Source organism: Silene latifolia, chromosome 6, assembly GCF_048544455.1.
Source record: "Silene latifolia isolate original U9 population chromosome 6, ASM4854445v1, whole genome shotgun sequence".
In the NCBI taxonomy this organism is placed as follows: Eukaryota; Viridiplantae; Streptophyta; class Magnoliopsida; order Caryophyllales; family Caryophyllaceae; genus Silene; species Silene latifolia.
The window spans coordinates 17,706,571-17,724,378 of record NC_133531.1 but is presented as its reverse complement, the minus strand read 5'-3'; the positions used below and the strand labels follow the sequence as shown (position 1 = coordinate 17,724,378).

The window sequence follows — 17,808 nt, the reverse complement described above, 5'->3', positions numbered from 1 at the left end:
ACATGGTTAATGCCATGATCGTTAATTGGATATTCAACACGATTGAACCCGGTCTTGGTTCATCGATTACTTACGTTGAAGAGGCCAAGGCATTATGGGACGATATTGAGCAACGGTTTAGCGTTGGGAATGGTCCAAAATCGCATCGCATAAAGGGATCAATAGCTACTTGCAAGCAAAGAGACAACGAAACGGTAACCGATTATTTTTGGCCGTTTTAAGAAACTTTGGGATGAACTTGACAAGTACGATCGCAATCCGATTTGTAACTGCGGTGGTTGTAAGTGCGAGATAAACAAACTATTAGACAGAAAGCGTGACGAAGGAAGGGTCCATGATTTCCTCTTGGGTATCTCCACGGCATACTCTACGACTGTTTCAAACTTACTCTTGCAGGAGCCATTACCTTCTCTTAATAGAGCATATGCATCTCTCATTCAAGAAGAAGGAGTTCAAGGCAAAAGTGTCACCATTCCAGGCGCCAGGGGAAGCGAAGATAGGGCAGAACCCATGGGTTTTGCTGCTCGTTCTACGCCATCAATGGTGGTTGCCAAGTCAGACGAGGTGAATAAGCAAGAAACAGAGGGTCAAGGTAGGCCGTGGTGTGAGAAGTGTAAGAAGTATGGGCACGTCATTGCACGGTGTTTTGAGATCAGTGGTTACCCGAAAGGTTGGCGTGTTAGAGGAGCAGGCTGTGGTGAACGAGGAGGAGGTCGTGGAGGTTACAATAATATTCAGGGGAGAGGCAATTCTTCTGCAAATATGGCACAAAACGCGACAACAGACACGAGCACGGATTCCAAAGACAACTATGTGACGGTACCAAAGGAGCAATGGGAAGCATATGTCAATCAAAACAAAGCCTCTTCTTCTAATGTGCGGATGAATGGTAAGACGGATAATTATGAATATTGGTTACTCGATTCCGGAGCAACCCATCACATGACAAGTTGTTTCGAAAATTTGTTTAATGTGAAGAATATTAACCCGTGTAGTATGAGCCTACCTAATGGAAAAACTGTCATGGCATCAAAGGAGGGTTGCGTGCATTTTACAGGAGATTTCACTTTGCAGCACGTCTTATTTGTGCCTGATTTTCAATGCAACCTCATATCCGTTTTTCAGTTAACTGTTGAGCTTGATTGTGAAATACATTTTACTAATAAAGCTTGTGTCATACAGGACCGCGCAACGAAGAGGACGATTGGTACGGGTGAAAAAAAGGGAAGGCTATACCTACTGGAAGGAGGCACGAGACGCACTGCAATGTCGGCTAAGAAGCGTGAGGGTGATGTTGAAATTTGGCATCGTAGGCTTGGGCATCCTTCGAGACGGGTAGTCAGTTTATTGCCTTTTGTTAATCATAAACGTGAGAAACACACCATTGCTATTTGTGATACCTGTTTAAAAGCAAAACAAACAAGAGACAAGTTTATCATTATTGAGAATAAAGCTGCAACAATTTTTGAGCTTGTGCATTGTGATTTATGGGGTGATTACCGTACCCCTTCATCTTGTGGGAGTTATTATTTTCTTACGATCGTTGATGACTTTTCACGAGCCGTTTGGGTTTATTTAATCAGAACAAAAAATAAAGTCTCCCAATTATTACGTAATTTTGTTGCTATGGCAAAGCGTCAGTTTAATAAAGATGTCAAAATAGTGCGTACTGATAACGGTACGGAATTCACGTGTTTAAGACCTTATTTTTCTGAATTTGGGATCATACACCAAACTTCGTGTGTGGGAACCTCACAGCAAAATGGAAGAGTAGAGAGAAAACATCGTCACATTCTTAATGTTGCGAGAGCCTTACGTTTCCAAGCTGGTTTACCAATTGAATTTTGGGGAGAGTGCGTTTTAGCTGCCGGGTATCTAATTAATAGAACCCCTTCGGCTATTTTGAACGGCATAACCCCTTATGAGGCGTTATTTGGGAAGGCACCTGTATACGATAATTTACGTATTTTTGGATGTCTATGTTAAGCGCGACATACACGAAAAGATGGTGACAAGTTTGCGCCGCGTAGTCGGAAATGCATTTTTATTGGGTATCCATTCGGAAAGAAAGGTTGGGAAGTATACGATTTGGACTCCAAACAATTTTTCATTTCACGAGACGTGATTTTTGATGAGTCGATTTTCCCTATGCTTTCTGACCATACCATTCCCGTGAATCCACCTACTGAGAACGTTGAGCATGGTGATACTGATAATAATGCTGAAATCATTTTGGGCGATGTTAGTACCACGGTTGACGATAACAAACGTCCAGATAAGGTGGTAGAAGGGGATGAAACCGGGGAGGTACAGGAGGAGATAGAGCAGTCCGTTGAGCAGCCACCGTCTGTTGTCCAGTCTGAGTATGGGCGAGGACATCGTCCACATATTCCTTGGTCCAAATACAGTCGTGATGAATACGTCTCAAGTGGTGCTCGTGTTCTCCATCCAATCACGCCACATAGCCTTTCCTCAAGTTCCTCAGTACATACGTCCTCTTCAGGTATGCCTTATCCTTTAGCCCATGTTTTATCCTGTGATAATTTTTCTATGGCACACCGGTTTTTCATGGGTGCAGTTGATAACTCCATGGAACCTTCCACGTTTCGTGAGGCCATGAAAGATAAACGGTGGCAAGATGTGATGAGTCTTGAGATTGATGCATTGATTAGAAATGGGACTTGGGATATCGTAGACTTACCACCTGGTAAAAAGGCAATCGGAAATAAATGGGTATACAAGATAAAATTGCGAGCTGATGGGTTCGTTGAGCGGTTCAAAGCACGTCTTGTTGTGCTTGGTAATAGACAAAAAGAGGGGGTGGATTTCTTTGAGACTTTTGCTCCCACTGCGAAGATGGTTACCGTTCGTATCTTCCTTGCAATAACTGCTGCTCGACAATGGGAATTACATCAAATGGACGTACATAATGCATTTCTTCATGGCGATTTGGAAGAAGAAGTGTATATGCATTTGCCCCGTGGATATTCCGTTGATGCACCAGGTAAAGTTTGTCGTCTTAAAAAGTCTTTATATGGTCTCCGACAGGCTTCCTGTTGTTGGTTTGAAAAACTCACGGCATCCCTGGAAGGTTACGGTTTCGTTCAATGTTTATCTGATTATTCCTTATTTACTTACTTTGCTTCTGGAGTCGAAATATATATCTTGGTCTATGTAGATGACCTCGTCATTGGAGGTAATAACACAGAAGCCATATGTCGCGTAAAGGAGTATCTCAATTCATGTTTCCATATGAAAGATCTCGGAACGTTGAAATATTTCTTGGGTCTTGAAGTTGCGAGAAATTCCACTGGCATTTTTCTTTGTCAACGGAAATATGCCGTAGATATCTTGGCTGAGACGGGTTTGATCGGAGGAAAACCGGCTGCTATACCTGTTGAACAACAACACAAGCTGGCGTTGGCTACTGATAATGTGCTTACGGCACCGGAGTCTTACCGTCGCTTGGTTGGTCGTCTCATTTATTTAACTAATACCAGGCCGGATTTATCCTATAGCGTGCATATTTTATCCTGTTTCATGCATGAGCCATGAGAGACCCATTGGAATGCAGCACTACGAGTCGTTCGCTATTTGAAAACTAGCCCTGGTCAAGGATTATTGTTCAGTTCCGACTCTTCTCTTAATTTGTCTGTCTACTGTGATGTCGATTACGCGAGTTGTCCTTTGACTCGTCGATCATTGTCTGCGTATTGCGTGTTCTTGGGCGCTAGTCCTGTCTCCTGGAAGACGAAAAAGCAGCACACAGTGTCCCTGTCTTCCGCTGAATCTGAATATAGAGCTATGGCCGCGGCAACTTTTGAGATCAAATGGTTACGTGGGATTCTCTAGTTCTTTCGGGTCCCTACTAAGAATCCTGCGGTGTTGTATTGCGATAATCAAGCGGCGCTTCATCTTGCACGCAATCCGGTATTTCACGAAAGATGTAAACATATTGAGATTGGTTGTCATTTCGTGCGCGATGCGATACAAGGTGGTTTAATTGCTCCGACATATGTTCACACGACTGATCAAGTCGCTGACATTCTCACAAAGGCCTTAGGCGTATGCGAGTTCTCGCATTTGCTTTTCAAGTTGGGTGTTGTTGATCCCCACGCTCCAACTTGGGGGAGGGGGGGTATTACGAGATATTACGAGATATATTATTTTGATACGGTTTTGATCCTCGTATATTTGTATATCTTTCCATATGGTCATATTACCATATTTCTTCTATTTGATGTCGACATAGTATATAGGGCTTCGTATATATTGTAACCTATATATAGTCCGTTATGTACACAATATTGACACAACAATACAAGAATTCTTCTTCCCAATTCGTTTCTCATATCAGTCTTATACAATTTATTTTTTCATACTAATTTTACATCCTATAGACGTTGGTGAGACATAGCAGAAGCGGAATTCTTCGATTGAGTACTTTGCCAATATCAAGTCCATCTCAGTAGACGATACTACATTGAAAATTAATTCATCTTTACTCGTAATCGACAAAAATGGATTAGGTGGCACAAAAATTAACCCTATATATCCCTACACAACCCTTCATACAAACTAGAGACGATCAAATGTGGATCAAGTTGAAAATGGATCGCATTTACGTTAGATTTTTGACCTACGGATAAGCTGATTTACGGGATTGGGATTAGGGATAGGTTAGTGAATGGATATTTGTAGTGTTCTTAAAATGTCTTGTCTATATTTGCTTGTTTTGCATGGTTGATGAGCCTACTGATTAAATAAATGAGACTACAAAATCTCATTATAGCTGACACATATTCGTTTATAATTAAAGAGAAGTCAAATATAATACCACATTCTTGATAGGACAAGTAATAAGTGGACTGGTGGGGGCAAAAAATATCACCACTTTCATGCTATTTAACCTTATCCTTAACTATAAACAAATATATCCGTCTATAACAAGACTAGCTGAAAGTCTGAAACGAGACATTCTATGAACAACTAGAGTCTAAATAACGGTACAACATGTACAATGACTTTACACCTTCAAAATGACTATTATTATCAGTTCCAATGCCTCACGCACCACTACTCACCTGGTAAAATGTGGGTCAGATTCAAATGACCCAATTTGAAAAAGCTGATTTGAGATCCAAAAAAAACTGGAACACGACCTGAATTGACCTGACCCGATTTGAACATTGTCTGATCCAATATTGACCCGACCTGAAAAGACCAGACTCATAATTGACTCAATCCCAAATAACTTGAAGTGACCCAAAATAAACCTAAACGACTAGTACTAAGTCATATTAATATTATATACTCCCGCCAATTCAATCCAAACTAGCCATTTGACTTTTCACGATCTACGAGACGATACTTTGACAACATTTTTCGTCATTTATATATTATTTTTTTGTGTAGAAATTATAACTTTCCGAAACTTTTTTTTATAACAGACGTATATATGTCAATTTTAAGTATAAATTTTAAAAATTTGATTAAATATAATCGATGTCAAAATTTAACAAGGTTGACTTTAAAAAGTATATCAAAATAAAGTCTCATTGGTTATAACAATCCCTAGTAAATAATTAAACCCTAGTCTCCATCATATTATAGAGGGGCTCCCATCGATTATCAATCGATCGATGGTAAGCCCCAAAATTGTTTCAAATTTCAATCAATAGTATGCATATCTATCTTTTATTCAATAAAAGTCTCCCTTTTGGTGAGATCCGTTTTTCCGTCCCTTATTTCGGGGGTTTTCCATTTATTCGTGGAGTTTGTTTCATCAGTAATATAGTCAAGAGTAGTTCGTTGATGGTTTGCAGCGTGTTCTTTCAAAGGGTAACGGTAATTTGTCAACGATCTTTGGAACCAGTCAGAGATAAATTTTATCTCATAAATCAAACGAAGGATCCCCTCAAAAGCTACATGAAGATAGCGATAATAGGACGAGCCGAAATGTCAGATGCTGTTTTGAGATCCCTAGTTTATAAGAAAATTATTTTTCTTTGGTTTCCATTAGATTTGTTTTCGATTATAATTATTCTTTGTAAGTGCCGTATGTCTTTCTATTAATGAATTCTTCTTTTCTCTCAAAAAAAAAAATAGGAATACTAACTAAAGTACTTAACCATTAACTCGTAAGCAACACGACCCAAAATGACCCATACCCGAAATTGACCCGACCCAAAATAGCTCGACAATAGAACCCTCCCCCCGGACTGTTCACTCGGTGGTCCGGACCAAAGACTAGACCGAACCAGACCAGATCAAATTTTATTTGGTCCGGTCCACGGTCCACCTATTTACTCTACTTTGGTCTTCGGTCTGGTTCTGGACCAAACCAAATGGACCGCGGACCGGACCATGGACCGAATGAGAAAATAATCTCTAAAATTGTAATATTATTGATTTTATTTTCTACTTTGTTTACACGTATTATAAGATGTGTAATTATGTACTCAAATCTAGTAAGAAGAAAATGTTGCTTATTTTTATCGTTATGAACTATTCAAGTTCTAATTTATATGGTAAACCATGTCAATGACAATCATATTTGGTCCACTTTGGTCCCTTCGGTCCGGTCCGGTCCACACGTTTTTATGGTCCAGACCGGACCGGATCATTATTAATATGGTCCGGTCCTCGGTCCACTTTCTAGCCCTTATTTGGTCTTCGGTCCTAAGAGTTTGGTCCGGTCCAGTCCGGTCCCGGACCAATGAATACCCCTACCCCCTTCAAAATTGACCCGAAACCCGAAAACTATCCGATCCGACCAATATGAAATGTGTGTCAGCCCGAAATGACTCGACCCATACCCCCGAAAAATCATTAAAACTAATAATAAAAAAATATAGATGGAGAAGGAATTGAAATGAAAGGAATTAAAGAAGTCATAACCCGTGTAACAAACAGAGCAACAACCTCTAACGAACTCAGTAATTTCCTTGTCAATTGCATATATAAACAATCCCAAATTGCTCCAACCATAAATATTGCATATTCTTTTTTTCACTCTCCATAATTTCTCTGTAAAACTACCCATTTTCAAGAACCCCTACAATGGCAGAACCTTCAACCCCGAATAAACCCACCTCCGAAACTCACCAAACCGCCCCAACCATGGATGAATCCGAGCAGAACCAAAAAGCGTATGATTTTGCCTTCATTCTAAAACCCGCCAAAACCTTGAAGATAGCAGTTGAGGCTTTTTCCGACCCGAAATTGAACAAGGACATGGAGGCATTGATCCAAGTGGGTCCAAATGGGTTCGAAATGACGGTTTGGAATGTCGATATGGACACTGGTAATGAAGTCTTTGTGATGTTACGCTTCATGTCCGCTGGTTTAGAAGACTTTCAATGCTCAAAACCGTTGAAGAAGATGCTTCCATTGAAGGGACTCTGTAAAGTTGTTAGAGCTGCTGATGAATTTAATCCGGAGGCAGAGGGCGTCGCCATTTTCGTTGAACACGGTTCCAATCGAATTTCATTTCAATGGGGAACCTCTGCTCTTGGTATGTCGTCTACAAATCTCGTTTTCTTTCTTTTAAAGAAATGAAGATACTCTGTTGTTTTCCTGGGTTCCTTCCAGTTTTCGGAACGATGAACAATTAGTTTATTTGTTTTGAATTATGGTGCAATTCTTGGTGCATGATCATTGAGAAAATTTTAATACGAGTATTTCTTTGTTGGCCATTTTTAATTGTTTTACTATATTTTTTATGGGAATTTAATCCGACTTACATATTGATTTCGGAATTATCTCGTAAATAATCTATGTCGGATAATTCATGGTCATTGGTAAAACAGTGTATGATTTGAGTTTTTGGCATGATGAGCCGCCATTTTTAGGGTTCGATTATAAGTAAATTTTATTTCTCTTTTGTTAGAGGATGAATTTCTTTGGGTATTTGTAGTCTGTTGTGAGTTTGATCTTAGTTTGTGATATCAATGACTTATATTTAATTGTTTTGATCAAAGATTGATGCTCTTAAGAGTGAATCATGTACACATTGACAATAATCTTTTCCGTCATCAAAATGTTCGAATGTGTAATTTCTGATCAATTTTCAAGTTTTCTTACGATATGGACAAATTGTTTGGTTCATGTACACCCTTGACAGACGGGTCATTGGGATACGATCATTCAGGACATTTGGAAAGTGTTTGTTAAGGTTCTTTTGGCATGTCATTCGTAGATTAATGTATCTCATCTACGAAGTACTCCGTAATAGTTAGGTAGATTAGTAAAAAAATGGACATACACGATTTCAGGTGATGTTATTCAGATCAATTCTTCGTTCCTTGCCTTGTCTAGTGTTTGAGATTTTACTAATAAAATTCAGCATTGAAAATGGGTGGTGGTGGCTAACTGTGAAGTTGAGGTGAATTATGACAGATTTTGCTCTAGGTCGTGCTGTGAATATTGACTTACAAGAAGCTGATGCCGATTACCAAAACTTCACCAACATCTCTTACATGTACGAGACTGTCGTATCATCAAAGGACTTGCCTACAATGATGACAAGGTTACCAGAAGATTTCAGTTTTATGGGAGCTCAGATTGGTACATATATACATACTCTAATCTTGCTCCGTCATTTCTTATGAAAGTTACTACTCATAAACATTTTTTATAGGGTGTGTGGTGTATGGGTCAATAACTCAACTAAGCTAAAGTTTGTTGTTGAATTGCAGTTGAAATGATGATAGGGGAAGAAGAGGAGGAATACAGGATTGAGATGGAATGGTCATTTTGGAAATCATTGGAGAGTGCATCAGGAATTGCAGACAAGTGTTCAGTATGCCTGATTGGAGAGCCGGACAAGTACGTAATGTTGAGGTTCAAGGTGGGTGAATTTGGAGATATGGTGATCTTGAACGAGGCTGATTTCGTGTATGCTCTGGACCTTCCTATCAAGGGTCACTTCCATTCTCTACACTGAATCAGGATTGAAGATCCACTCACATACTACACTACTGACGATTTCATTCCAATAATATTAGTAGTATAAATAGTGCAGTAATAAAACATACATATTCCGGAGTAGTTCTTTGCTCAACTGTGTATAGTATAATACCAACCAGATTGCAATTTTTGAGATACAGCAAGTGTCTGTATAAACATACTAGGAGTATGTCGCTAATTCTTTGCTCTCAGGGCTCAACAATGCTCAACTAGTTTGCATAATCAATCATTGGCTATTATTGTTGCTTAACTTCTCATATCAGCCTATGCATTATTGGTTTATTCTTGACAAAAAAGAGATGATTAGGCAAGCGGCTAATTAACTTGCCTAGCTAATCATCTCTTACACACCTCTTCTAGGACTCACTCCTAGAAGGTGGATTAGCGAGGGTCCGCGATCAACTGGCCTGGTCCACGGGTTGTCCCTTTCTGACTAACCCCCAAAAATACGACAGTTTCAACACAGTAAGCTTCTTCCCTATTACATCAACCCTAACCGACAAGAATAATGTTTAGCTAATCATCTCTTACAGGCCTATTCTTGACAAAACAGTAAGCTTCTTCTCTATTACATGAACCCTAACCGACAAGAATACGACGATGATGATAGCCGTAGTTTCAACACTTACCCAACTAATACCGACATCGCTCAAATCGCTTCTCGCGTTGTTGCCATTACTTTAAACAATAACGGTAACGATGCTGATGACGAATTTGAGTTTGGTTTAACAGAAAATACGTCTCCGGTATACCCTGTTTTCAACCAGGATTTACTGCGAGATCTCGGGTCGACAAATCAAACTACAAAAGTCATCCAACTATGGGAACTGTTTGAGGAAGACCTCGGGTCGTCAAATCAAACTACAAAAGTCATCCAACTAGTCGTCAAATCAAACTACAAAAGTCATCCAACTATGGGAACTGTTTGAGGAAGACGATTCAACTTTATCGGTAGATCTTGAGGGAGTGTCGCCGGAGACGTACTGTTTGTGGGCCCCAAAGTCACCATTTCTGTTGCCGTCGCCAGGGAGGTGTATGAAGAGTAGCTCAACGGGGTCGGGGCCTTCGTCAACGGTATCAAAGACGCGGAGATTGAGGAATTTGTTGAGATGATCCAAGAGTGTCAAGGAGAAATTATCCGCATCGTCGTTGTCGTTGTCGAGGCCGCAATCATCGCCCAGAAGGAAGTCTTATTTGACCCTACAAGCAAGATTTGTTGGGCTTCTTTGGGAGTCAAACTTTGAGGAGGAAGATTAACAAAATTTCGAAAAAAAATCATGTAAATACATAGTTTGCTGATGATATAACCAGCTTTTTAAGTTTAGCATATTTTCCGCCATTTGTCTATTTTGTTATACACGATTCCTTAATTAAAATGGACATATCTATCCTGAGCAATAAAACGGATCTATTAGATGAGACAAAATGTACTGCTTAGGGGACCGCAGACTTTTCTCCCTTCTATCTATATGAGTAGTATTTGTCCCCAAGACGGATATGGTGGTCTTAAGGCAGACCTACTGATTGTTGCTTGAATAAGGATTCCAAGTTTTCTGTTGCCCAAACAAGTTTCAAAGTTATATCCAGGAACTCCCATGTTACCATACCTTTAGCTGCTAGATGAAGTGGTAGCAATGATGTGTCAAGCCAAACAGTTTATGTAACTACGCCGGCTTCAAAAGCACCTCGACTTACGAGATCAGCCATTATCTACTTATCTTGTGCAGTTCACGAGAAGAGCACCATAGTCCGGTCAGTACATCCTCTGCTTAACACCAAGCTTACTACTATAATACAGTACTATATAAGGTTCCAAAGTTATATGACGACTCAAAGCTTTACCCAAAGACTCTGAATGGTGACTTGTAATCATACAAGAATTCAAAAAAGATGTGCCGCTACTCTCTACAAATACAATCTTGAATGCGAAAAGTTGTGAACTTCACCCTAGTCTTTGAAGGAATGAGGGTAGACTGCGCCAGAATCAGATTTTAGTTTCACAATTCCACATCAAGCTCTCTCGAGCTAGTAAAGAACAGAAAACGCCAGTACAACATCTAACTAATAATGTTCAGTCAATGCATGTGGTACTAAAAGGACCCATGGAAAGATTTGTGTACTTTGACACTAGAATTTCTGTAAACTTGGCTTCAAACTCGAATTCCTTCTCTTTGTAGCCACATTGCAGATTCTAGGTATAATCAATAGCAAGAAATTGAAAACATCAAAGATGAATAGCGACAACAATATGCTGGAAAAACGAGTAGCAATGGACATATCCATTGTATACCTGCACAGGTTCTCTTATTCACGGGAAAGACGTCAAATCCTCGGCTTCATATCCTTTGCACAACAACAAGCTCTTTAAGTACCTTTCAAATCTTACATTATGGCTCATAGATTTTCCAGGCTCCCATATTTGGCAAATAGAGAGATTATAGGATCTTCATCCCATGTATAAACCATCTATCATTATCATTCTCATAATAGAATATATTTGAATGTCCAGAAAACCATGAAGCCCACACCCTCTTTTTGCAGTCATGTTCCAGCACCCATATTCTAGCACTTTCTGAAGAAATGCTGAAAATCGCTAGTGACTTCCCAAGAAGGAAAAAAAGAATAAAAACCTCGAGGCTCTTACTTTATCCGACGTCTTTGGCAGTAGTTCCAAATAGGTGAACGTCTCCATATCAAAGTCAAAAGAAACAAGATGAGTTGATTCATACCAATACCGAGAATAATTACCACCCCCATATGGATCTTTTAATGTTATTGATCGAACATAATAGGACTGAAACATACTCTCAAAGTACCAATAACACATACTAATGTTATTAGTCCTTGCAGTCCGGTCACTGGTGAACCGGATATGACACGAGGCATTCATCATTGTTGGGACAAGTTGTGATCAATTTAGGAGTATGACAAGTTGGAATTAATAACAGAAGACCAAGTAAACATGACCCGCTAAAGCGACCCAAACCAGAAACAGTCCTGCCCTAACATAACTCCATTATTGCAATATGATACGAGTACGATCCATTGCAAAATGTCCCACACCGGTCATAAGAGACTTGTGTAGGTGATGCCGGTATTGCAATGTTTGTCCGGGGCTAGAATTTTTTAGCGGAAAGTCAACATATGAGGCAGCTAGGGTGCAATGCGTGGTGGATTAATATGATCCATAGCAAAATGTCTCACATCGGTCATCTAGGAGACTTGTGTGAGGCTTATATTGGTTGAAATATTGGATAGTTCAACCAATATATTCCATACTATACGGCTATATCATCTAATAACTGGTCAGTTTTTTGGTTGAATAGCCATCACTCTGCAAACAGTACATCAAAACCATTGCGCACAAGAGGTTATGAATCCAAATTCTAAGTCTCGTTTTATATTGATCTTTGCCCCTTGTTATGAAATGCATAATCACCCCAAAACCAGAACATAGCGCCTTGCAAATGAATCAGTCATATACAAGATGTTGATGGTTTGAAATCATCATTTGCAGCTCCGATTTGAAAATGAATCACTCATATCCTTCAAATCATCATTTGCAGTTCCAGTTTGAAAATGAATCACATATATTTATGGTTTCTCAATGAGTTTACTGCTAGTATGTCATAATCAGTAGCCAGAACATATAAACTAACCAAGTCAGATTACTTGTACTGATATTATTATACTACCCAGCATGCAAGACATTCATTCATACGGAGTATAAGAGTAATTTAACAAAGGTAGAGCGAGTTATCTGACTATGTTAACTCCCAAGAATAACAGGTGCAAGTTGAAGTAGTAGTAGTAGTGTGCAACATATGTAACAGACACATACATATAAGGTAATAGATATGTCTATCCATTATATCATAACATTTAAAAACTCGTACCTGCAGAAATCTAGGCATAAAAGGCCGATGGACTGCCAAAGAAAAAAAAGCTATGACAATATGCTCGGACTAATACATCTCGTTCATGGGAAAAACCTCAAATCGCGTGCTCCGTCTCCTTTAGACAACGCCAAGCACTCGGAATACAATTCTAGTTCCAAATAGAAGCTCTTAAAACCTTTGTACACCTGCACTTCACAACTGGCTATATTATATGACTTATTCCCACAGATAAAATAGCCACCATCACTCTCACAAAAGAAAATCTTGTGGTGTAAATAAAATCTGAATAGTTCATAACCATTCTGACTTGATTTCCCGGAGAACCTTTGAGTCCACGACCCCTTTTTGTTGTCCTGATCTAGGACCCATATGCTGGAAGCAACCTCAGAAATTCTGAAAATCGCTAGTGATTCCCCAAGAAGAAACAGAAGCCTACATGAGCCACTTTCGTCCCAACTAGATGGCAGTTCCAAAAAGGCGATTTCTTCCGTATTAAAGTCAAAGCAACCAAGATGAGTTAATTCATTCCTATCTTTATCAACATTTCCAAGCCAATATGCCACTCCATTCAAGAGAATGGCAGCCGATAAACGATAATATGCCCGAAACATCTCAATACCATTCGGAAAACTAACATTCAACCCATCATTTCTAACAGTCCATTGTTGATCACGGAGAGTATAAACCGCAAGATTCATCTTCCTAGCCGGTTCACTCACACCCTTTTCCGATGCAATCGCAACGACTTTATAATCCTTACTAACAGGAGCATATCCAAACACATAAACAGCATTCTCGAGCAAAGATAAGGGAAATGGGCAATCGGGAATGACCAACGATTTACAAATACAAGGGTTCCACAATCTCAATTCTCTCAGGATAAAATGAGGAACGTCAGTTCTATCAGCAAAGATCAACCCATTACAACTACCAATAATATGGTACGAGTGCAGATCACATTTCCTGAAAATGAGACCGGTTTCTTGAAGCGTTTCGAGATGACGAACTGTCAACAAATACCCTGACTCCTGATTTTTACAGTATCCCAAACTCTCGAGGGCAACTACCAATCTATTGTTATTCCCAGAATTAGAAATTTGGGAAATTTGAAGATGCAAGTGAATGAAATCAGGGTTATCAATAATAGAGCACCAAGATTTACATACGCAACTGAGATTTAATAGAGTTTTTGCCGGCAATTTAGCAAAGATCTGAGTCCAAATTTCGGGTGGTAAATAGTTGAATTCTGAAATCTGGGTCAGATGATTGTTGATGATTGATGAATTTTGGGGATTCTTTCTTCTCTTCATTGTTTACAGCCTAATTTTGATTGAAATGATGATGATTACAACTTCAAAACCTAATTTTTTTAATAGGGTCAAATGGTCTATGTGATTCTAAATAAAAGAAAAATCAATATGTAGTCTGACTTAAATAAAATTGTGCTGGATAATTTGGATTTGCACGAGTTGGGAGCCGGTACCGTTTTGGAAACTTTTACTTGCTACTCCTCATGGATGGTAGGATGGAGGATACCAATATACTCCATCTCATGAGTAGAGTATTGCTGGGTTGATACGGGTACAGAGCCTACATTCTACCCGCTCTACCCCAATAACATCTCATAGCTTACTTGAACCGATCTGTCCAAAAATCGACCTTACTAAAATTGAATTGGGTAATACCAAAACCATTTTGATCCAACTTAATGATAACCTATAAACAATCTCACATGTCCTAACTTGAACACATTCAAGATGACTAGTTAGTATATTGATTGAACCTAAATACCTAATTACGACTTGATATTGAATTAGCTTAATAATGATCTAGTTAAGACCAATTTGAGATTAATCTTCATTATTATTATTATTGGAGCTACTTTTTATTGTCCGTGTTTACTTAGTATCGCCCGAATTTGGCATTAACTTTCCAGTTCTACCCTTATTTATTAGGTACTGTTTTCTATCACCCGAGTCTTACTATTATCGCCAAATTATGATATCAACTTACCAATTCTAACCCTTGTCATCTCTATTTCAACTTTTATTAATATTGCACACCTATTTTCAATTTATTTTAAATCCATTAACTTAACTATAATCATTTTAATCATGAGTAACAAAAATTTATCAGATACTTGAATTGGACTCAATTGATTTTTGGATTCATCAACTTGACTGAAATTCTGAATGCTCTTGAATTTTCAATTTTTTTACAGTACGTTTGATTTATAACCCTACACGTAATTCTATGTTAACTGGTTGAATAATTAGTACCGTAATTCAAACTCTAGTAATTCGTACGTACGGAGGAAGGGATGAAAGGGGATAGGGGATTTTCGTATATGTGATCCACTGGACATCGCCGCTGCAGCGTCGTGTAAAACGCACGACACCATCATGGATCTGTCTTGTGAGGCGGAACGAATCAGACTAGTAATTCCATAATCACATTTTTGAACTTTATCGCCTATGCATAACCTGATCCTCCCTGCATTAAGTGAAAAATGTTAACTGAATTTATGTGCTGCAGCCTTAAATATATAAGGACAAAACAATAATATTGTAGACTTGTAGTACCTGCCAACTCTTACTCCTTTAGGCCATTGGTAGTATTTCTCATAAACGCGCCATTTAGGACGATGTTGTGTACAAAATCTGCAGCATTATTCTTCCCTAGACTTCCTATGCTGCAGTGGTATGGAAAAAGGCGGTTACAACTTACAACTCAATTGCAAACACATATTACTTTGAAGAAGATTTCTCCCCATAAAAAAAAACAATATGCCAATATTGGAATTCACCTCGGTCTTTGATGGAATGAAAATAGTCCCTGCTAGAGTTCTCCATGATCACTGTTTGCCATCCTTTTCCATCTCCACGATCACCGTAAACCCAATTTCCTTTGTTACCATTATATCCCAAGCATTCCATGACGAGAATTCGATTCTTCTTGCAATTGTTCTTGTATAGTAGTAGCTCGTAAATGAATATAAATGAAATAAGGGTCATCACTAGAGCACCCCAAAACGCACCTGAAACTCAGCAGAAGTTTGACGGCAGCCTTGGGAGTAATGGAGGCTCCCTATCACCATACAATACTTAACTGCTCAGCAAGACAGAGTAGAATTCTCCTATTCATGGAAACGACCTCAAATCACGAGCTCCATATCCTTTGAACAACACCAAGCTCTCCAAATACGTTTCCAGTTTTAAATGAGAGCTCATATATCTTTTAAACGGCTGCACTTGGCCACTACCTATATTATAAGCCTTGTTCCCACAAACTAAATAGCCGCCATCATTCTCAAAATAGAACACCTTTTCAAGATTAACATAGCACAACTTGAAAACTTCATAACCATCCTCACTTGATTTCCCAGAAAACCATAGAGTCCATGGCCCCTTTTGGTTGTCCTGTTCTAGCACCCATATGCTGGAACTTACCTCAGAAATACTGAAGACGGCTAGCGACCCCCCAAGAAGAAAAAGAAACCTTAAGGAGCCTCTTTCTTCGCAAGTAAATGGCAGTTCCAAAAGGGTTACTTTTTCCTGATCAAAGTCAAAGGAACCAAGATGAGTAAATGCAAGCCTTTGGTTATCATTATTTCCGAGCCAGTGTGCTGCGCCTCGAAAGAAAACAGCGGCTGATAAAGAATTAAACATCCAAAACATACTAACATTATTGTTCAGACTACTGACATTTAGGGGATCATGTCTGACGGTGCATTGCTGATTACTGAGAGTATAAACTGCAAAATAAATTTTTTCATTCTCTATCCCCTGACTATTATCAAATCCAAATGCAACAACTTTATAATCCTTATTATCATGGGCAAATCCGAACAAATACCAACTATTGTATAGCAAAGGAGAGGGAAGTGGGCAATTGGGAAGTATCAACGATTTGCGAATACAAGGGTTCCACAATCTCAATTCCTTAAGGCAACCCTGAGGAGCAGATCGTTCAACTAAAAGCAAGCCATTACAGCTACCTATAAGACGGTACCTGTACGAATGTATTCTAAAAATGTGATCGGTTTTACTAAGAGTTTCAGCATCACGAACTGTCAACACACAGCCTTGACCTCCAGTGTATCCCATACCCTCGAGAGCTACCAATACTCTATTACTCGTATTATTTTCAGAATTGAATTGGGCTTGCATGTGAGCGAAATCAGGGTTATCAATAATGGAGCACCAAGATTTACATACGCACCTGAGTTTTAATAGGGTTTTAGCAGGTAATGTTGACAAAATACGAGTCCAAATATCGGGTGGTAAGTACTTGCATTCAGAAATATAGACCAAATTCGATAAAGTTGTGGGATTCTTACTGCTTTTCATTGTAAAAGTTTGATAAGGGTACTGTCAAATGAGAGGGAAATGGTATTGCAATTCAATTGATTTCTAGTATTTATACAGTTGTCTATTTATACTGGTTGTTGGACCGTGAGCAATTCCCCCAATTTCGTAAAATCGGGTTGAAAAATCTAACGAAGAGCGACCATTTTGTTCCTAAATCTAATGCTCTAAAATGCCACGTGATAAATAAAACATTTATCTCTTCATGAGTTTATAACCTAATTTTTACGGAACTGACTCCTCACCAAAACATTTCGTTCCGTTCAGTGTAAGTACTCCGTCTTAAAGTAGGTTTTAGTGTTGTAACTTGTAACAATGAAATCACTTTTATAAAGTAATCACAATTTAAACCGTTGAGTTCATAAAGAGTTTTTAAAGCACCAAATGCCAATTAATATACGAGTACTTTTCTTTCTTTCTTATGTGTAGTAGGCTACTAGGCTAGTAGCTTGTCCATTTTCTTAGTATAACTCAGATTTCTTATGTGTGATCTGATGGCTTGTCCATTTCATAGGTTCCACCTATGAAATCACTTTCATTGAGCAATCACAATTTAGACGGTCGATTTCATA

General features: G+C 38.9%; 3 protein-coding genes across 3 annotated transcripts; 1 reads left to right on the top strand and 2 right to left on the bottom strand.

The window, feature by feature from the left end:
- The first annotated feature begins 6,977 nt into the window (after positions 1–6,977).
- On the top strand, positions 6,978–9,189 carry LOC141658634 (uncharacterized). Its single transcript, XM_074465541.1, has 3 exons — positions 6,978–7,516; positions 8,401–8,568; positions 8,700–9,189. The coding sequence occupies exons 1-3, from the start codon at positions 7,063–7,065 to the stop codon at positions 8,945–8,947; spliced, it is 870 nt and encodes a 289-aa protein (XP_074321642.1). The 5' UTR covers positions 6,978–7,062; the 3' UTR covers positions 8,948–9,189.
- A 3,760-nt stretch (positions 9,190–12,949) lies between these two features.
- Positions 12,950–14,179, bottom strand: LOC141587669 (F-box/kelch-repeat protein At3g23880-like). Its single transcript, XM_074409143.1, has one exon. It carries the CDS (start codon positions 14,177–14,179, stop codon positions 12,950–12,952), a length of 1,230 nt encoding a protein of 409 aa, XP_074265244.1.
- Positions 14,180–16,009: 1,830 nt separating this feature from the next.
- Positions 16,010–17,218, bottom strand: LOC141587668 (F-box/kelch-repeat protein At3g06240-like). Its single transcript, XM_074409142.1, has one exon. It carries the CDS (start codon positions 17,216–17,218, stop codon positions 16,010–16,012), a length of 1,209 nt encoding a protein of 402 aa, XP_074265243.1.
- Between the last annotated feature and the right edge of the window lie 590 nt (positions 17,219–17,808).

Excerpts from the sequence above, each read along its gene's own strand:
- LOC141587668 (XM_074409142.1), bottom strand. The coding sequence starts at position 17,218 with ATGAAAAGCAGTAAGAATCCCACAACTTTATCGAATTTGGTCTATATT.
- LOC141658634 (XM_074465541.1), top strand. The coding sequence starts at position 7,063 with ATGGCAGAACCTTCAACCCCGAATAAACCCACCTCCGAAACTCACCAA. Across the intron at positions 7,517-8,400 it reads ATGGGGAACCTCTGCTCTTG|ATTTTGCTCTAGGTCGTGCT; the intron begins GTATGTCGTCTA and ends GAATTATGACAG. Across the intron at positions 8,569-8,699 it reads TTTTATGGGAGCTCAGATTG|TTGAAATGATGATAGGGGAA; the intron begins GTACATATATAC and ends GTTGAATTGCAG.
- LOC141587669 (XM_074409143.1), bottom strand. The coding sequence starts at position 14,179 with ATGAAGAGAAGAAAGAATCCCCAAAATTCATCAATCATCAACAATCAT.